The 21,915-nt window shown below is 43.9% G+C and overlaps 2 protein-coding genes across 11 annotated transcripts in view; one reads left to right on the top strand and one right to left on the bottom strand.

The window, feature by feature from the left end:
• The first annotated feature begins 85 nt into the window (after positions 1-85).
• Positions 86-11,453, top strand: gch1 (GTP cyclohydrolase 1). Its single transcript, XM_012824050.3, has 6 exons — positions 86-596; positions 4,659-4,768; positions 8,962-9,017; positions 10,380-10,411; positions 10,553-10,637; positions 10,995-11,453. The coding sequence occupies exons 1-6, from the start codon at positions 236-238 to the stop codon at positions 11,119-11,121; spliced, it is 771 nt and encodes a 256-aa protein (XP_012679504.1). The 5' UTR covers positions 86-235; the 3' UTR covers positions 11,122-11,453.
• A 3,313-nt stretch (positions 11,454-14,766) lies between these two features.
• The window catches only part of samd4a (sterile alpha motif domain containing 4A), a 55,274-nt gene continuing 48,125 nt past the window's right edge, over positions 14,767-21,915 (bottom strand). For all 10 annotated transcript variants that reach the window (XM_031580308.1, XM_031580310.1, XM_031580311.1 and 7 more), the window contains one exon: positions 14,767-20,796. In XM_031580308.1, coding sequence (XP_031436168.1) covers positions 20,768-20,796 — 29 coding nt within the window. In that variant the 3' untranslated portion in view covers positions 14,767-20,767. The remainder of the gene's footprint in view (positions 20,797-21,915) is intronic.

The raw sequence follows: 21,915 nt of genomic DNA, 5'->3' as shown, positions 1-21,915 counted from the left end.
TACATGTCGATCACAATACGTGACGTATTGTGCCTGGGCGACCAATAGCGCCTCTTAAGGATTAGTCAGTGTTTATAAAGCCAGAGGGGGGAGCGATGCTTGAGTTTGACACAGACTGTTCTGACAGCGGTGGAAATCCAGCAGGTGGCTGCCTCAGAAAGAAAAGCTGCTCCAGACAATATATTTGAAGACAACATTGAAGTAAGTCGTGACAGGTAGCTGTGAAGTAAAAACGATGGACCGATCTAAGCAGAAGCAACACCAACAAAACGAGAAGCAAGCAGCGTCTGCAGGTGATAGTTCAGTAAATGGACATTTTGACGGGACGGCGAAAATCACGAACCGCACCGGGTTACCTCTGGCGGGGTCCGGGGAAACGAGTGGCCAGTCATCCAGTGCCACCGAGAGCTGGAGGGAAGAACGCACCCGGAGTCTGGAGGACAATGAGATGAGCTTGCCAAGTATCGCCGCCGCCTATACTGCCATTCTCAGGGGACTCGGAGAAGACCCTCAAAGGCAAGGACTTCTCAAAACTCCGTGGAGAGCCGCGACAGCCATGCAGTTCTTCACTAAAGGCTACCAGGAGAAAATTATTGGTAAGGAAGAAATTATGCAATTAAACATTTTAGGCTACTTACAATTTAGACACTGTTCTAATCCTTAGGAATAGAAACATTCTTAAAATTGATGTTTTTTTTCTCCCTTTCATTAAAGTGTGATACACTAAGAATCCGTATAAGCACAATGAAAGTGGAATGAGTTGGATTTTGTACTTAACACTTCACTGTAGAACTACAGGAAGCGTCACAGTAACCTCACATATAAGTGGTATTTCTGTATAGTGCATGTTGTCAAGATAACGCTTATGTGTTCTCTCTTTTATTTCCCTTTATTTCAACTTTGATCATCAAAACATTTGAATAATACATTTGTAATCCTGCTTCAGAACATGATCTGTTCCCCCCAGATCTGTAATACTTATGGCACTTTGCATTCACCCTCTAGCTATCTCAACTAACATGCCCATCCCAGTGGCAACCACATTGCTCATATCAGGTCTGTGGTAAGACGCGTTCTACAGGTATGCCAGCGGGTGACGACTGATGGAGAGCCGTCCCCAGTGGGGGTTCACTCCAGTGATGTTAGTTCTGCCCCGGTCCATCTGTGAGCCGTGGTGTTAGTGGTGGAACCGGGGAACTGCCCCTCTCTCTTTCTTTTTTTTTCTCTCTCTCTCTCTCTTCCTCACTCGCGTGCCTCCCTCTCTCCCCTCTCCAACTGTCCACATCTGGGCCTGGTTTGAGAAGCCCAGAAAGGCTGTTAAAGGATGCAGAAGGAATGTGTTAGGGCTGCTTTTCCTCCTCCTCCTGCAAAAAAACACTCGTTTCTGGAATGGGGGCACATGTCTGAAATAATGCTGAGTAATGCACCAGAGCGCAACCAATGCTCTTTGGCCTCGGTTACGCCCAGGCGCATTTTCGGACGGCGCAGCAACCCCACTGTAGGCAGTGGCAAAACAGATGAAATATGGTCAAGAGGGATGTTGTACTACAGGGTGCGCACTAAAGTGAGGGGATTCTGCATAGCTCTCCCCCTCCATTCCATTGGCTTACATGATCACCACCCCCTCAAAGCATGCCTGGACTTTGTACTTCAGGTTCTGGATGTTTGCTGCAACTTTTGTGTGAATTTTAAATTTAAATGTCACATCACTATTGCATTATTTTAAAATATATATCTATGATTTGATATCAATGAAGTTTGCTACAGCTCTGGGTTTTTCTTACTTTGAATTAAAAAATGTGTTTGAAGTGCTGCTGGGTCTCTCCACTGGTAGACAAAGGTGCAAGGAACACCAAGGTAGTGGGTTTGATTCCCATTGAGAACACATGCTGATGAGACGAGTGAAATCTCTGGGACTGTCAGTCGATCATTACTGCAAAATGCCCAAACAAACTTGCGTTCACCAATATCATATTTTCTTGTTTCATCACATAAACAATGTTTTTGGGTTAACGCTCACCCATCTGATTGATGTCAGAGCGATTGATTTAGGTGAAAACATCTGCCAAAAGTGGAAATGTACATGTGAAATTGTGTAATCAGGATTGATTTTTCAAAAAGCTTTATTTTTAACCCATTTCTGTCTGTGCTGGTACACACTGCCGCGAAGACGTCGTGGTGACTCACGGTTGAGAGCCGGGGGGTCGGGAGCGTGGTGGGTGAACAGGAAGTCAGTGTGACGGAAGCAGAACCCTTGCCTGTTAGACTCTCTTATGGTGTTTTTTCCCCCTCCCCAGGGTTTTTATTCCACCCAAGAGGCTTTTCCTCAGAATCCTTATTGTGCTGATTTTTCCCACTAAGTGGAAAATTACTGGCAGTTGTGTAATCCCAGTTGACCACTGATGCTATTAGTTTCTTAATTTTTGTAAATGATTGCTGGTGGTGTGGTTTTCAAATGGATGGGTTAAATGTAGCAGTGTGAATAACAGTCCTGGACTTGTGAGTTTGCCCTGTGGATGGTTCCAAATTCAGTTGTAGACCACTGAGAGGACATTTAATGCATTTTTCCGTTCTAAATGAGTGCGGCAAAGCACTTCTGTTTTGAACATTTGAGCCATAAACACATCAAGGCTTACTGGGCTGGACTGGTTGCCACATAGAGGCTGAGCACTCTGTATCTGGACCAGGGCTGGTCTTGATGGGGCACAGATCCGACTGTTCCTGTATTTACATTCACATTTATTCATCTAGCAGCAGTCACTCAAGACAGTCAAGCTGCAGTAAGTTAGGAGATCCTATCTATGGCTAGATGCAGCCAGCTGCTGTTGGGATTGAGCCATTGTTGTTCATCATTGGCTCTTACTGAGTTGAGTCTGAAGATGCATCCCCCTTTCCTGACACCACCCACCTCCCAACCCCACCAGCGCGTGCCGACCTACTCTCTGACATCCTGACAATTTCCAAGGGTTTCCATGACAACCCACCTCTGTTGTCTTATGTCTGTGTTTGCTCTGTGTGTGGTATGTCTGTAACTGTGTCACTGTGTGTGTGTGTGTGTGTGTCTGATAATTGTGTGTTTCACATGTGTAATCAAGTGTATGTGTGTTTTAGTATAGGGTGTGTGTAATTGAGTGTGAGTCTATGTGTTTGTGTGTGTCTGCATGGGGTGGTTGTAATTGGGTGTGTGTGTGATGTGGGTATTGAGGCGGAGAGATGACTTGAGGAAATGCTGATTTGATTTCCTGTTCTTTCAGTCGGTGTCAAGTCATGTGAGCAGCAATGGGTGTGTGTGGTGTTTGTGTGTGTGTGTGTGTGTGTGTGTGTGTGTGCAGGTGTGTGTGTGTGTGTGTATGGTGGGGTGGGGTGGGGGAGATGTTTATTGAAGGCCAGCATGGAGATGACTGCCCGAGCAGCTGTTGCCCTCAGGTTGGGTTAGACTTATTGGTTCTCAGTTTAACTCCATTTACCCGGCTCTGGCTGCATCCATTCCACAGAGCCCACAGATCCCACAGACAATTGACACTAATCAGATGGTGCCATGGACATCCTGCAGGCAACACCAGAACAGACATCTGCATTTGCCTGACCCTTAGAAAGAGGCTCCACATTACGAATGATTTAAAATAGAAAACCATTCTCGAGTTAATCACTAAATGTCTGCTGTACGATGGACCCTTTCACCTGTAGCAGAGTTGATGGAGATGAATTGTTTCCAGCTGCTCCTTTGAAGCCTTTTTTTTTCTCCTTTTGTGTCTCTGTCTTTTGTGTGTTGTTGTCATTGTAATCTCACCTCGCTAATGGCGACTGACGACATCACTCCACAAGTGAACACAAAGCCCTGAGGGACCCAGAGGCAACAGGTCCGGCGGTCGGGCCGCCACGTCTCTGCACAAACTTTCTCTCAGGCCGTGCGTCAGACGGCCAGGAAATTAAAACGCCAGAGAGAGAAAGGAGAGCGCATCCCCAGCGAGAGATAAAGCAGGGTTTATTTGAACAATGATATGAGCTCTAAGGAGGGGTGGCATGAATGAAACACACATATATACACAGATATGAATACACACTAGTTCATACACAGACAGACAGACACACACGCACGAGCACAAGCACAAGCACAATCACATGCGCACATAAAAAAATGCACACATACACTCACAGACACACACCATACACATGTATCTACGCGCACAACACACAAACACACATACACAGAAACTCGATAAGGGACAACAGGAAGACTGTATAAAGGTGTGATGATGTATTTTTCCCCTGATGGGCTGATGGGCAGTAGGAACGTCAGATCATTAAGATGACCAGCACATCATGTGATCACCCAGGCAATCTCAAAGGAGAGTACTTAGGTGCTGTAGCACACAGCTAACTCATTATTCAGCTTCATATGTAAAAAAAAACAACAACAAACATTCCTTGTTGACGGCTTTATTGTAATATCTAAACAAAGGGTTAATACTCTACCTCCTACATGCTAGTTTTCTTTCGCGATAGATTATTATTATTTTATTATTATTATATATTATTAATATATATGAAGGTATATTCAGCCCTGTACCAGAGCTGAGTTCACTCTGTGGCTGGTATATTGTTTTTCTCATTTCACACCCATCTCTTTGTGTGTCTGTGCCGTCCTTCTCCTCCAGACGTGCTCAACGATGCCATATTTGACGAGGACCATGATGAGATGGTGATCGTGAAGGACATCGACATGTTCTCCATGTGTGAACACCACCTGGTGCCCATCTTTGGCAGGGTAAGACACGTGCAGCTGATGAACGCGGCCGCATTAGAGAACTAAACCTCTCCTAGGGGTTTCTCAGGGGCTGAGCTATAGGTCTGGGTACAGGTCCACCCTCAGGGGTTTACAGACACAGTTGTATGTGGGGACCCAGTGCAAGGACATACAATGAAATGTGATGACGGCCAATACTGTGTTAGAATGGGAACTGGTCAAAGACTAATAAGAGGGTAGGTTTAGGTGTATTTGCTGCTGTCTGAGTAGAAGGGATGGAGGAGGATTCCTTGTTATATTAGTGATATTTTGCAGGGTGGGGACTTGGAAGATATATATATATATACTGTATCTATCTATCTCTCTCTCTCTCTCTCTCTCTCTCTCGCATGTTACAATCATTTATTGAAACCTTGAAGGCCTTTTTATATATATATATATATATATATTACATGACAGAGAGTTAGGAGAGGAGAGTACTTAGGTGCTGTAGCACTCTCTCTCTCTCTCTCTCTCTCTATATATATATATATATATATAGAGAGAGAGAGAGAGAGAGAGAGAGTGCATGTTACAATCATTTATTGAAACCTTGAAGGCCTTTATATATATATATATATATATATTACATGACAGAGAGTTAGGAGAGGAGAGTACTTAGGTGCTGTAGCACTCTCTCTCTCTCTCTCTCTCTCTCTCTCTCTCTATATATATATATATATATATATATATATATATAGAGAGAGAGAGAGAGAGAGAGAGAGAGAGAGCTACAGCACCTAAGTACTCGCCTCTCCTAACTCTCTGTCATGTAATATATATATATATATATATATAAAGGCCTTCAAGGTTTCAATAAATGATTGTAACATGCACTCTCTCTCTCTCTATATATATATATATATATATATATATATATATATAGAGAGAGAGAGAGAGAGAGAGAGTGCTACAGCACCTAAGTACTCTCCTCTCCTAACTCTCTGTCATGTAATATATATATATATATATATATATATATATATATAAAGGCCTTCAAGGTTTCAATAAATGATTGTAACATGCTTTACGGGAACATATAACATATTCCATATGCCACGGCTCCATGTTCCACTGTTATTGTACAAATCTGTCCAGCTTAACCAGTTTATCCTTGTGTAATTCCTTTGTGCTGGGCATGGAATTTGAGATTTCTAGATCTAATCACCTGCTAATGTCGGTGGATTTAACTACACAGTGGCGTGGGTTGAACGACAAATTCGTTTTTCCTCAGCAGCCGAAGACACAAGTGGAAAAGAAAGTTTTATAGTTTATATTTGGAAACAGAAACAATATTAACTGCTGCCAACTGTGTTAAGAAAGTGTAGGTACACTCATTGCAAACCATAGGATTAATATATCACCGATATGTTTTTTTTGCATGGTGTCATCAACATCTTAAGCAGTGGTATATATTTCACAAACCCCTCTGCCTGTCATGTGCGATTGCTTAAGGACATTTGACAAAGTGTGATATGGCTGTTGGTCAAGATGGGCAGGGAAGGGTGTTTCAGAGTTTCAGTGGGGCTGAAAATGTCCAAGGTTGCAGCTCTAACTCTCTGTCATGTAATTCCCCAAACTCCCTTGGATACTCGTGACTAATCCAACTTAAAGGTGGACATGAGCTACTCTGTGATCATTCTCAGTGGGAGTTTGTAATCTCTTTAGAGAGGAATTGATAAAGACTTTAGTCTCTCTCTCTCTCTGTCGCCTCTCTTGTTCTCTCTCCCTCTCCCTCTCCCTCTGTCCCTCTCCTCTCTACTGAGAAAAGGAGTTTAGGCTGGTGTCAACAGGTGGTAAAGCCTCCTTGAGTTCAGCACTTTAAGGTGTCATTCTCCAGGGCCCAGTGGCTGAGCTTCTCTCTAATTAAACTATTATAAGAAGGGAACCTGGAGCCGTGCTTACCTCAAACCATGTTGACGTGCTTCATGTGAAAACAATACACCCCTCTGTTTCTTCCTCTCAGGTTTGACATTTACCCCCCCCACACACTCAACAACAGGCTCCCCGCAGGTGTTTGCCATTTAAAACAAAGGAGACATGCAGTGGACTCCTGTCATGGTGCAAATGGCTGTTGATGACAGAGCAGGCCATTGATCAAGCCAGTGTGTGTGTGTGTGTGTGTGTGTGTGTGTGTGTGTGTGTTTGTGTGTAAGTGTGAGGGAGATTTTTCCGGTAATTTTGTTTGTCAGATGCTGTCGGAAGGGACAATGTTTCCGTCCCCCATCCCCCATTGATAGCCTGTCAGCAGTGACTGTCCCACTTATCGCCCTCCATATTTACCACACGACTCCTCACTTACAGCTCTATACATCCATTTACCACACAACTCCTCACTTACAGCTGTATATATATCTATCTCACATCTCATTGCTTATACCCCTCAATATATATATTTTACATTTCAACACTTATTGTCTGTATCTATCCACCTCACATTCAACCATTTCATCCCTTCCTTCTATTCATTTACCCCCCCCCCCACACACACACACACACCCTGCCCTCCATAACGTTCAAAACAACCTGCTCATTTTGTTCTCTCTTGTTCTCTCTCTGACTCATCTCCCACACACACACACACACACACACACACACACACACACACACACACACACACACACACACACACACACACACACACACACACACACACACACACAGGTGTGTGAGGAGGCCTGGTGGCATCACTCATCCCTTATTGGGCACAGTAGCAAATAAGTAGAAAAGAACACTTTGGTTCACCCTCCTCCTCCTCCTGCTGCATTCTCACCTGTTATTGAAAAAGTCCAAGCATGTTTGTGTCTTTTTTTCCCTCAGTGTCAGGAGAGATTCAGAGAGCTGAATGAGGGCCAATAGAGTTCAACGATGGCCTCTTTGAAATGCATTATCGAGACCGAACAGAGGGAGAGAGAGAGCGAGAGAGAAGGGGGGAGAGAGGGGGCAGGGGATGAGAGGGGGAGGAGATGAGAGAGAAGAAGGAGAAATCCTTGCATGCGTGTTGCGGCTGCCCTTTCTCTCAGTTTGTTTCATCAAATTGTTGCTGACATTTGAACAGAGCGCATGTGTGGAGAGGATGGAGGATGTGTGGAGAGGATGGAGGGTGGGGTGGAGGTGGTGGTGGTGGTGGTGGAGGGCTATAGCCGCCAGCCAAACAGGAAAGCAGAGGTGGAGGGATGGACAGACAGAGACAGACATGCTAAACGATAAAAAAGACAAAAAGAAGTAGAGAGACAGAGACAGAGACAGAGAGACAGGACACTGGCAATGACAGAAAGGCAGACATGCTAAATGATAAAAAAGACTAAAGGAAGTAGTAGAGGGATGGATGGACAGAAAGAGAAAGACAGCATATTGACAGAGACTGAAAAACAGACAGAGGAAAATATACAGGCAGAGAGAGAGACAGACAGAAAGAACCAGAAACCCACAGACAGACAGGCGGGCAGGTAATAGATTGGAGAGGAAGACAGACAGATAGATATACAGGCAGTAGAACAGAGTGACAGACAGACAGGTAGATATACAGGCAGACAGTAGGATAGATAGATTGATAGATAGAGAGATAGATAGATAGATAGAGAGATAGATAGATAGATAGAGAGATAGATAGATAGAGAGATAGATAGAGAGATAGATAGATAGATAGATAGATAGATAGACAGATAGATATACAGGCAGTAGAACAGAGTGACAGACAGACAGATAGATATACAGACAGTAGGATAGATAGATAGATAGATAGATAGGTAGATAGACAGACACAGTAGAACAGAGAAAGATAGATGGACGTACAGACAGTAGAAGAGACAGACAGGCACCTGTGAAGGTGAAGCACTCTGAATAGTTGCTGCATGACTCTTTTGCCAAATGCTTTTGGCAAACACCAAATCTCTCCTACTGGACTTTGTTCGATCATTGACGAAGCACTGTATGAAGTCATGCTGCTTTCGAAATCAGGACATACTGCTGGCAGACATTTGCACCAAATCTTTTCACTGACCCTTTTGAACCTGACTTTGGCGTGTGATTGATTTAGGATTTGTAAACCCACGAATGGGCCATCCGGAAGCCACTCACAGAGACCAGCAGTGAAGATTAAGACCTTCACGTTTTCTGAATGTGCTTATGAACAGACTTGGTCACTGTTAAAAGTTGTTACTGTTTTTCCACAGGTACACATAGGCTACCTGCCCAACAAGAGGGTGCTCGGGCTCAGTAAACTGGCCAGGTGAGTACAACATGCAGAATAGGCTGAGAGAGCGTGCTCTTTTGTGTGTACGAGAGTGTGAATGTGTGAATGCATACCTTGGTTAGCGAGTGAGATAGCATGTCAGTGAGTGTGCATTAGTGAGTGTGCACTAGTTAGTGTGCAGTAGTGAGTGAGTTTGCTAGTATACGACTAGATGCCTATAAGAAGATTACCCCAAGTTTCCAGTGGAGAGTGACAGTGAGGATCCTGATCCTACCTGACCCCAATACCTGCAGCTTAATGCTTAACTAACACACACACACACACACACACACACACACACACACACACACACACACACACACACACACACACACACACACACACACACACACACACACACATAAACAACTACCCCTTCACACGTGCTGCTTAATGCTTTCACTCTCAGGGGCCGTCCTCACGAAAACTGAGTTTTGTTGCGTTTTGGTCTTGCATCCACACGACAATGGCATTTTCAGGGCCTGAAAACACAGACTTTTGAAAACGGGTTCAAGAGTGGACATTTTTGAAGTTGTCTTCCAAACACACAAACAAATAAACATTATAGTCCCTGCTTCTCCATATCCCAGTGTAAGGACTTGCTTAACCATCAGATATAACCATCAGTGGTTATCAGTTATTTATACCTGCAGTCTAGCCATGACACTTACTCACTTACTTACTCACAGGCATAATACAGCTACTCTTTCATGCCGGCAACGTAGACACAGCCAGTTCTGTTAGCTAGTGTTCCAGTCTGTAATTGACTACTGATATGAAATGGTATTTTTAATGCAATTAATAGGAAAGTAGGTTATAACTCAAGTTTGCTTATTGAATATTTTAATTCTGATAATTCATTGCATTGTTTTCAGTGTATTTGCCCACTTACTCACACCATGTTGTGTGGTTTCCTTTATTTCCTGCAAAGTAAAGTGAGATTCGCTCCATCTCAGAAATGTGTTTTAAATGAACATGGCCATTTCCTGTATTCCAGTAGCCCCCTAAAAAGAGTAGGGGGTCAGAGGGCAGCTATGTGAAACTTTACACACAGCGTCATACATTTATCACCTTTACACAGCAGGCAATAACTGACTTCTACAAAGCCTGCTAACGCTAATGTTACACTAAGCCAGAGTATGCTCTTCTAAATCCAAACATGAATACTGAAACTGAGGATTTGTGTTGAGAATCTGAATCTTGAAAAGAGAAAGAAGACAAACCATAAGTGCTGTCACAAAGACATCTTTTCTTTTTTGTTATGTTAAATTCCTCTAATTAGCGGGCCGAAATCCCTTCTACTTGGGTCCTGTGAGCTAATACAGTCCTCTCCACTCTCTTTGTCTATTCTTCCCCCAGGATTGTGGAGATTTACAGCAGAAGACTGCAAGGTATTTACCTCAGCTCTCATTTTCATTTCAACTCAATGCAAACAAAGAGTTGCCCGTTCTGTCTGGTCTTTGTTTATGTTTATTTAGGAAGCCATGTTGTCTCTGTGTGACTGTAATCATCTTGTATTCCACTCTTTGCAGTTCAGGAGCGGCTAACAAAACAGATTGCCGTGGCGATCACTGAAGCCTTGCAGCCTGCTGGCGTTGGAGTGGTCATTGAAGCAACGTAAGATGTCACTCTGGTCACGGAGGGGTTTTGCAATAATAACCAAAACATTAATGAAGGAGTAGTGATTGGTTAGATTTAGATGGTGCCTCAGTATCTAAAAACTCAGTCAAAAGTTCTGAATGTCTGAATGAAAAAGTCTGCATGTTGTCAAAAATGTGTCAAAATGATTTCATCAAGACAGTTATGTTGTATGGTGACTATGGCCATTCGTTAGAGTTATATTTCGGCTTCAGTCTGTGATGATGGCTGGAGTGAGAGTGTCTGTAGAGATCTGTAGTTGACATTAAACCATATTGAGGCTGCAGCTTTCTGTATTTTAGTGCTTTAACCCCAACGCCTCCCCCCTTTCCTTAGGCACATGTGCATGGTGATGAGGGGGGTGCAGAAAATGAACAGTAAGACGGTCACCAGCACCATGCTGGGGGTGTTCCGTGAGGACCCCAAGACACGCGACGAGTTCCTGACGCTCATCAGGAGCTGAGGTGCCCCCCCGCGCACCCCCTCCACACACACCTTGGCCACTAACCCTCAAGGATGGGACCTGAACCTACCAACCAACCCACCCACTGTCCCCCCCAGCTGTGTCCCTCCTCTGCCTGCCTGTGTGGATCCTCACAGCCTCGCGTGTCCCTCCTCAGGCTCTCAGGACAGGCTGGACTCTCTCATGTGGGGGGGTGCGTCTGTCTGACCTCCACACACGTCATCTGCTCTCACCTTTTTCTCTCTCTCTCCTTCTCTCTGTTCTCCTTCTCTCCTCCCTCTACATCTCTCTGTTCCCCCTTTCTCCTCCCTCTCCTTCTCTCTGTTCCCCCTCTCTCCTCCCTCTATATCTCTCTGTTCTCCCTCTCTCCTCCCTCTCCTTCTCTCTGTTCCCCCTCTCTCCTCCCTCTATATCTCTCTGTTCTCCCTCTCTCCTCCCTCTACATCTCTCTGTTCCACCTCTCTCCTCGTTTTTCTTCTCTCCCATTGTGTCTCTTGTGTTTATCTTTATGACCGTCTATCTACTAACCCTATAGCTACCTCTACACATGAACTAGTCACTATACTCACTCTCTCTCTCATTCTCACTCACTCACACACACACTCTCTCTCTCTCTCACTGTCACTCACTCACTCACTCTCTCTCTCTCTCGTCCCATCTGTCTGTATTTGTACGCATATGAGCATGTATGTATGTACCTGTAAGTGTTCAGCCTGTCGGTGTTCGTGGAGCTTCTCTCTGTGCTTACAGAGGTGATGCGTGTGTATGTGTGTGTGTTTGTGTGTGTGTGTATTTGCTGGTGTATTAGATATCAGTGGGCTGTACCCACAAACAGGCATCAAGACACAAAGATGATCTTTGACCCTAAGGCAGTGTGCTGGGATACAATGCTAAGCTCAGCATATCACATAACATTATTTTAGAGGATTCTTTTCATCAAAGAATTATTCTTCTGAATTGTAATAATTTCAATATCAATATAAATAGCCATGAAAAATATATATTTGATTATAAAATACATTAGATATATATTTAATTTGTGAATATAATAATGATAATGATAATAATATAATGATTCATATTAGACACACTTCATTCCGCTTTCTTTTTTACATCTCACATGAAATATAAATCATTGTATCAGCAGATAAATGATTATATATTTGTAATGATATATACAAATATATACACATACATATATATGATTATAAAATATATTAGATATATAATTGTGAATAGATTAATATTCCACATCTTCATTCCACTTTTTTTTTTATATATCTCATAGGAAATATATCAGCAGATAAATGATTTTAGACCACATTTTGGGTGTAACTAGACAAAAGAAACAACCATTTTACATTGAGCCAATTGTCTTTTTTTAATTTGTTTTCTTGTATCCAAACATAAGTATGGGACATGCTTTCCGTGGGGAGTGATGTGCGGGACATGTGCAACACAACTCCTCCAGTTGACCTTTACAGTCTGATAAGGATGATTCTGTTAAGTAGTAATGTAAACATGCTGGTGATCCAGCAGGCACTTGTGTCATGTCAATCACAGGTGCCAGGAACCGTGTCAGTGTTTTTGATGGCCCAGTTTGTTGCATGTAATGTCTAAATGTTGGCTGGTGTTTGTCTTTTGAAGAACTGTGTCGAGGGGAAAAAAAAGACCAAAGTTCAAGGGCGCGATAGGCAAGTCTAGGCTCTCTCTTTTTTTTTTCTCAGTATTTTTTTGTGGATGTGTGCCCTCACTGTTGGGCTGACAGCAGTCTTCTCATGGTCCAGATCCTCTGGGTTTGGGAGTGAAAACACACTGACGAGTACTTGGTTGTGTACAACTCTGCTATGTAAAGTTTGTGAAATTGTCTTTATTTGATCTCTTCTGTATTTTGATGTCAGAAAAAGAAAAGAAAAAAATAGCCTTACTATTTTTAAACAGCAACATGACAACAAAAAAAATTGATTTATATATGTAGCTAACTAAAAAAAGAAACTAGCACAGATGGAAATTCGAAATGATTTCATTTGTCATAATGTCTCTCTGGCCCTGTTTACCTGAGGCCAAATCGGGTAGTGGTAATCCAATTTCTGCTTGCGCCATAAAAATCCTCTAAATGCAGATGTCTTAAATCTGAGAGCTCAAACCATCTGAGGTGCACTTTAGCTGGGTGTTTATCGAGTGTAAACACATCTGCCTTCTCAAAACCTACATGTGAAATGGCTTTTTCAGTTAGTTTGTTGTGGCAGGTCGACACCAATTCGATAAGGAAGTCTGTGAAATGTGATTCAGAGGAAAATGCTCTCAGATCTACACCCACCTGCTGTGAATGCATTAGGTTTGTGTGTACATGTTTACACATGTAAATGCTATACGTTTACAATGGAGATGATGTCTATTCGACTGCAGTCTGGATGACTTTGCCTCGTGTAAACAGGGCTACGGTCTCTCAGCCTGCGGCCGGTCAGGATGAGAGCAATGAAAACACTTAGCTTTGAAATGTCCGAAATCTCTTAAAAGTGACAACGTGTATTATGAAGTGTATGGACTGTAACTCTTCTCCGTCTTAATGTTTGGAGTGTTCTTGACCCTCTTTGTGAAACAGTCAAACAGGAAGTGAGGGCACCTTGGCGCCGGACCTCCAGAAACATTCATGTGGCCTTTTTAAAATGAGGATTGTGACAGTTCTCATCCCAGCCTTGGGAAATCTTTGTTATATTTGACGTTATCTCTAACCTGTCTGGTAACTTCACTTTTAAACGATATTAAATCCATATATGGTACAACATTAATTGAGTACTACTTATTCTAATTACATTACATATTATATATGAATATTTTTTTATTTGATTTAAATTTGCATGAATGTTGCATTTACTGTACATGAAAGAAAATGACTTGTATACTTTAAGATGTCACCGTCATAGACACCTGTGTGACCAATACTTCATCAATGTGTGATTTGAAGTAATGGATTGCTATGGAAAGCAAAGGGGCCTGGTGTCTGGAGGACGTGGTGACATGCCAGGGCTTACTGTGGTATCCTGCTGGGTAAGCAGCCCCTTGCCCACTCTTTACTTTTTTCAAAATGATGCAGTGGGTGGAGTTAGGCTCAGAGCTGGGGGTATTGTTGCACTTTGATATAATCAATCTATTTGGTATGTGAAGTCATGGAGTGAAACACATTTCTCACAAAGCACCATTCACTTTGCACTTTGTTTTGATTAGTTTCCAGCTAGAAGCAAAAGAATCACACCCTTTCACTTTTCGGAACATATAAACCCTTTCAGTTGGACGTGTCTTTAAACTGTCTTGTCATGCAACTCAAATCCAAAAGCATTACTGCCTATAACCACTCTATATCCGTCTCCTTGTATCTACTGCTACAGAGTCAACTAAAAACACATAACATGGGGTGGTCCATTCAACAAGTAACACTGAAAAAGCTATTCAGACTGCACAGTGACTCAGCATTTCAGCTGTTGCGGGCTTGTGGGTCGTCTTTTGGCAATAAGAATCTCTTCTTTGATTGGCTGGCACTGGCATTGGCTGCTCTGATTGGTTAGCAGAGAGGAGGTAGTGGATTCTTGTCTCGCTGCTCGGCAGTCACAGACAGGGTGAATAAGTAGAGACACAGAGGCCCGCTTTTTCCAAAGTTACTCTTTAATACTTTTATGTCTGTGGTTATTACAAAGACATCAAGCATGTAACACAGACCCCATAGAACAACAAAGAAACAAAACAAAAAAAGGACATTCAGAATCACATGACAGCTCTCCGACAGATTACACACCGCATCTCTCCCATCAGTTGTACATACAATACACAGCGTTCTGCCATAATATGACACACACGTAACACACACACGGCATCCACTCCCATACACACGCACACTGAATACGCACATTCATAAAACACACAACGCATGATAAGAGACTCCACTGAAATACATGACAAATATGAACCATAAGAATAGGCATATGTCTGTGTAATCTGGACATATTTAGGTGACGATCCAATCAGACCTTTAGTGGCCGAATACCGTGGATTTTGATGGACTTCAGCAGCGAGCGAAATCAGTTTTGACTGAATGTCACCACTGGTCGGTGGGACTGGGTATAAAACGGTATGGGTGCTTTGAGGACTTCGAGGACTCTCCCTGGACACTCTAGAAGGGCCTTCAGTGGAGAGCCAGTAGACACTGATCTGTTCTGATCTGTGTGTGTGTGTGTGTGTGTGTGTGTGTGTGTGTGTGTTCTGACTGCACGCGGGGCCTCAGTGTTGGAAGTGAATTACAGACTTCTCGTTCCCAGGACTCACGACACCAGGTGGGCATTTTAAGTATTCCCAAGAGGAGAGAGACAAAAAAAGGAAAGAGGAAAAGAAAAGAAAAATAACAGCCACTGATACAGGTCATGCCAAGCCAGTTGCAGCATTACTGGTATTTTTGTTTTCTGAGGACATTTGTACAAAACTACAGAAGACACACACACACACACACACACACACACACACACACAGACACACCAACACACACAGACACACACATAGACAAATATATATAATATATATTTATATATACATCTGTTTGTTTGATGTACAGACAGGTGTAATTCTTTACTTCATATCAGCATTGAAAGTACCTACAGAGTACAGAAGCACAAAAAGCTGATATCGCTGGGACCAGCACGAAAAAAAAGGAATTGTTTCTCGTCCATCTGCAACCCAAACAGGAGAGTATGCTGTCACTGAACCAATCATGCTTGCGGTTTGTAATGATGTCACCATTCGCCAGCCGCCAACACGTCTGTAGTTGCTTTCCTCTGAAATATTATTACACTTTAAAGTCCATATAAAACCATTTACATTTGGGGTAAATGTCTGAGTACAAAAAAGGCACTGCCATTTGTTATTCTAAGTATGACTTCCCAGCCTCTTGCATGCATTTCTAAAATATAAATTACATATTTTTTGTCTTTTTTCTTTCTCCCATTCTTTTTAGTAAATTTTTGGTGTTTTTTTTTTTTAAACGTAAGATATTCTTTTTAAAATATATATTTATATATATGTAAGCCTGCAGTCAATACAGGACACCGGCTCTTGAGAATAACAAAAAAAAAAAAAAAAACAAACAAAATAAAAATTAGAAAAATCCAAAGAGCGCACAGTAAAGCGGCAGGGCCATTACAGTATGGAGGCATGAGTTTACAAAATGAAACAGAAAAAACTAAAGAAAAGAAAACACACATTTCATCACATAAACAATAGGACTAACGTGCAGATTCTGGAAAAAAACTAAAACAAAAAAAAAAAGGTAAAAAAAGGCTTCATTTACACTAAATTAAATAGTATATATCATTTTTTTTTTGGAATATCAAGGTAGCATCTAAAGAGTAATACTGTGAGTTTGCAGCGTCTCCCCTGCTCTAGTGACCTGTGTTGGAGCTGTTTGCACTTAGACTGAGACATGTCAGCTTTGTGCTTTGTGTACACAGAGGCGCTCGAGGAGCCCTCTATCCACCACCCCTCTGAACCGAGGCAGCAACCAGCGCCTCCAAGACCTCTCTGACTTGGTCTTTAACACGTTCCCAAAAAGACTTTGGCCAAGACGAGTGTCGACGGCACACAATGAGAGAGCTCCCAGAGACCGGGGGCCTCAAATCTCATCCCATGGGTCCATCTGGCGCCATCTGTTGGCACACACGTGTATGGGTACGCTGTGGCTGGAGCTCCTGTTTCTCTTGTCTGGGATGTGACATGTTCTGCTTCTCAAATGGGACAACAGAGCAGCACACAGCACACAGCCCTTTCACTGTAACGGGCACTGGGACCCTATCTGCGTGTCCATCATCGTGTCCAGCCAATCGCCAGTAACACACGTCTGATACTTGTGTTTGCTTGTCTGTCAGTTTTTATTCAGTTTCGCTGAGGTGACGTGGTTCCATGTAGAAAGTGTTTTGACATAAAAAAACAGAGACAAAACAACAACAAATAAACAACTTTCGGTGACCTTTAGCGCCATACTGGTACTTCAGTACTAAACCAGCTGCTTCCACCGAGCAGGAGCTCTCCCATTAGTACAGGCCAGATGAACTACACCCCCCAGACCCACCACAGGCACTGTGGACTACAACTAAAGGATTGCATCACCGGCAGAGGAAAAGTCAGAGGGAAACAAACAACTGATATGTCTATTTTTCAAAACTATCAAATAGAAATGGAGATTATAGTTCAAAATTAAACAAAAATAACTATGTTGATATTTGAGATGAACATATGGTTACCAGCCATAGCAAGTTAATATATATGGTATCTTAAATAATACACCTAACCAATACAATAATCACCTCTGAAATCGCAATAGAAAAAAAGAATAAATAATTATTTGAATGAGCTAAAAGTATCTATTCAAATGGCAGTGACAAGTGGCTTCAAAGTCTGTGTAAGTTTCTAAATGCATATCTCCGACAAAGAGGCACGTGTTAAATGACACATGAAGCCAGGCAATGGTGTCATAGCTATGCCAGAACATCTGCTAACATGCTTTAATGCAAAGTCCAACTCCTGTGTTTAAGGCTTGGCATGCGTGGGGAGGCAGAAGACTCGAGCGGACACCAGTGACCTATTGTCTCCTTGGAGACGCTCTCTCTCCTGTCGCTGAGCTAAAGGCAAATCGCCTGGCTGTGACAGACTACTCACATACGCCGCCACAACATTCACAACACACACACACACACAAGCCATCACAAGGGCTCAAAACACACACCTGTCACCGTGTGTAACACACAATCGCTCTCGCTCTCTCTCTAATCTTTCCCGCTTTTCGCCCCATTTCATCTCCCGCTGTCCGCTCTGACAAGAGGATCAAATGCACACCCTGCACTTACAGGGAGAATCCATTCAGGCCATTTGGGGGGGGGGGGTGTCACGGGGCATCTTTGGACAAGCGACAGGTAGAGGGGTCACTAGAGGGCGTCCCTACACCAAAGGTCACCCGAGGAGCTGACGCTCACTCAGATTTGGCTCAGGGCCAGTTGCACTCCGGGGATTGACGTGCAGCATGGTGTGTGTGTGTGTGTGTGTGTGTGTGTGTGAAACCCTTCCTCTGGTGCCCCTGAGCCTCTGGTTCTGGCCCAGATGAGGCCCGAATCAGGGTTGGAGTTTTCCGCTATCTAAGTCTGCTTTACTCCAGTGGCCCATCTTCCCCTGCAGAAAGCCCAGAGTCTGCCGCCCATATTAGCATCTCACTGACATCGTCAGCAAAAGGGTTTTAGAGCTGACAGAAAACAGAACAAAACAGAGAAAGCGCTGAAAGTATAGATGAGCTAATGTATCAACCCTCATTAAAAGGGCTTGAAACGGCCCTAGACATATTCAGACAAATTTGAAACTAAAACGAAAGACTTTTAGATTTAAACAAAATCTGAGCCCCTTTTCAAACAGAAAATCCAAATGATTTTCAAGTGTGAAAAACCACAGTGGCAGATAATCTAACGATACAGAGCTTATCTTTTATCATGACACCTACACTGGTTAAAAATTAATTGTATAGCAAACACAATAAACTAATGATTTAAATTAAGACAAAACTGGAAATCAGTATACAGAAACCGCACAACTACCCTCATTTCTTTTCTCTCTACAAAATAAAAGTAACAACTACCTGTCACGGTGTGCAGGAGTACTGTACTACCACTTTTGGCCACCAGATGGAGATAATCACTAAAGAAAATCTTTCACACAGCGGATGAAAGTTCTCAGGAATAGAGCTCGTATACAGGACCCCGTCATAGTCGTCTAGCTCAATCGCCCAATGAAAATCAACATAAATCTCTTTTCCTCTGTCAGTTCATGTGTGTAGTTCACTGTTTTATAATAGACAGCGAACTCTATGTATATCCCCGGGTCAATTAACACAGAAAGATCCAGAACTCCACATGCCTCTAATAACTTGACTGTCCCCATTACACTAACCTTATTCCACTTGAACCTGTAACATACAGACACAAACACACTTCTGAAAGACCTGTGTAGATATTGCAAATGTAATAGGTAAGCAGCTCAAATGATGACCACTACCTCTGCAAGGGCAGGTTTGCTTAAGCACCTTCTAACGACCCGGTGCTCTGGACAGCTTGATCCAGTCTAAAGGAACCCATATGCAAACCTCTAGGTAAAAAGACACTAGAAACAGAAGTAGCTTACTTATTTACCTTCACGAGAAAAACCACCTGACATTTTCCCCAAATATCTCTCCAGACGTCTGACCTCTCTCTGACCTCTCACTATAAAAACATACCGATAACCCCACGGATCATTTTTTCTTCTTCACCGATTTTTAAGAAACAATCCCAAAATCCCAAACATCAACATCCTCGTTCCTTTCTGTATCCATTGGCAACAAAGGCCTTCACTTACATCACTTCCTGTACACTCTACTCTGGCCTTCATGTCACAGATGACTCTGCATCATCAGTCCCACATGACTTCCTCATTCACAAGAGAGAAAAAACTAATATATCTATCAGTAATACATCTGAAAAGAAACCCACTGAATTGTAAACTATAACAGCCGATTGAGAAAAAAAATGAATATGTTTGTTGTGTTTAAAAAACAATAACAACAACAACAAAAACCATGAAAAACATTCATACCTGAAATTTGTCAAACTCATCCGGTACCCTTCAAAGTAGCATCCTATGTAAACATTATATAGTTATAAAATGTTGTATTTGTGCACCTTTGCAGAGCAAATATTTCTCTCAAAGCCCTGTGTGTTCACTGGAAACACTCTGAAACAGCAGAAACTATTTGCCTGCCTGTGCTGTTTGCTTTCTTTGCCCCGAGGGTCGTCCTCCTCAGCTGTAGTGTACTGTAGCCTAATGCTATCATGGCTGCTTTGCCCCAAGGTTTGTCCTCCTCAGCTGTAGTGTACTGTAGCCTAATGCTTTCATGGCTGCTTTGATGTCAGCTGGGTGCTCTGGGTTTTCAATGGGAAGAGTGTGTACAGGTGTGTTTATTGTATCTATTCAATAAACACTCCACCTACGATTTATAGAGTGTGTTCAGTTGTGTTTATGGAGGGGGGGGGGTGCATTGTGGCCTGCCCTCATGTACCCCCCCTCTCTGACTGCTCCACCCTTGTGTCCAGCATGCCCAGACATCCTCACTCACTCTGACCATCTGACCTGACCCAGCAGAGGCCCACGAGAGGCTGTCGTCATGGCGGGTGTGGTTGTCATGAAGGTGTCTCGTTGCTAAGGCATACGCTCTTTCCTTTCAAACGTGTGCAGTGACTTCCTACTTTAAAAAAAATTAAATAAAAACACTTGGATGTGAGAACATGCAGCAGGTGTGGAGGTGGTGGTGCTGGTGGAACCAGCCTTGGTGGACCCTCCCTCCCTTTCTCCCTTTCTCTCTCTCATCTCTCTCTCTCTCAACTGAAAATGGCACTGATTGGATCCGCCCCTTCCCGGCTTCCACCTCTCCCATTGGCTTGGGGGGTTGGGCATGTGCAGGTGGGGGTGGCTGGAGATTGGCCGGTGGTGCAGGTTGGGTGGGGATGGGCTTGTGACCTCAGGGTGACCTTTCCCTTGGCCTCGGGGCAGGGAAGCTCCGCCTTCCTGGGTCTCCTGATCTCCGCCCTCAGATGGTGGATGTCCGGTCTACGCCATCTAGTGGACAAAGAGGTAAGTTCACCCATCAGAGAGAATCTCAGTTATAAATAGCAGGTCATAGCATGTTTTTGGAAATGTACATACAACAACAGTTGTTTTGACACAAATACAAGTGTGTAGGGTGGGTGGGGTAGTGGGTAAGGTGGGTGGGGTCGTGTGTAGGGTGGGTGGGGTAGTGGGTAAGGTGGGTGGGGTCGTGTGTAGGGTGGGTGGGGTAGTGGGTAAGGAGGGTGGGGTCGTGTGTAGGGTGGGTGGGGTAGTGGGTAAGGTGGGTGGGGTAGTGGGTAAGGTGGGTGGGGTAGTGGGTAAGGTGGGTGGGGTAGTGGGTAAGGAGGGTGGGGTAGTGGGTAAGGAGGGTGGGGTCGTGTGTAGGGAGGGTGGGGTCGTGTGTAGGGTGGGTGGGGTCGTGTGTAGGGTGGGTGGGGTCGTGTGTAGGGTGGGTGGGGTAGTGGGTAAGGTGGGTGGGGTAGTGGGTAAGGTGGGTGGGGTAGTGGGTAAGGAGGGTGGGGTCGTGTGTAGGGTGGGTGGGGTCGTGTGTAGGGTGGGTGGGGTAGTGGGTAAGGAGGGTGGGGTCGTGTGTAGGGTGGGTGGGGTCGTGGGTAAAGAGGGTGGGGTAAAGATGTACAGTAGCATTGAGAAACACTGGTGGTTCTGTTGGGTTCGGGCAACCTCGTCTCGGTGAGCCGTGTGTTCTGCATGCCGGGCTCTGGCATTCCTGAGTTTACCGCAGTCCCGCCTGCCCGCCGGCCTGCCCAGCACCTCCCCCCCCACCCCACACACACACACACACACACACACACACACACACACACACAACCCCCCGCCACTACAGCAACCGGAGCCCCCACTACACAAAGCCCCACTTGTCCGGCCTCTCTGCAAACAGCACTGAGAGGCACTGTCTCTCACTCACAACACAGTAGAGGGAGAGAGAGAGAGAGAGAGAGAGAGAGAGAGAGAGGAGAGGGGGAGAGAGGGGGGATGGAGAGAGAGAGGGGGAGCAGAGCGGTAGAGGAAGAGAGTGAGAAACAGAGAGAGAGAGAGAGATGAGGAGGAGAGGAGAGGGGGAGAGAGATGGGGTGGCAAAAGAGAGCGCGAGAAAGGGAGGAAAGGAGG

The sequence above is a fragment of the Clupea harengus genome, chromosome 14 (genome assembly GCF_900700415.2).
Source record: "Clupea harengus chromosome 14, Ch_v2.0.2, whole genome shotgun sequence".
Lineage (NCBI taxonomy): Eukaryota > Metazoa > Chordata > Actinopteri > Clupeiformes > Clupeidae > Clupea > Clupea harengus.
Note: the sequence above shows the minus strand (reverse complement) of the source record. Positions and strands in the feature narration are given on the sequence as shown.

Bases quoted from the DNA above. Each gene is read 5' to 3' on its own strand.
- gch1 (XM_012824050.3), top strand. From the start codon at position 236: ATGGACCGATCTAAGCAGAAGCAACACCAACAAAACGAGAAGCAAGCA. The intron at 597-4,658 runs GTAAGGAAGAAA...CTTCTCCTCCAG, and splicing joins CTACCAGGAGAAAATTATTG to ACGTGCTCAACGATGCCATA. The intron at 10,412-10,552 runs GTATTTACCTCA...CACTCTTTGCAG, and splicing joins TTACAGCAGAAGACTGCAAG to TTCAGGAGCGGCTAACAAAA.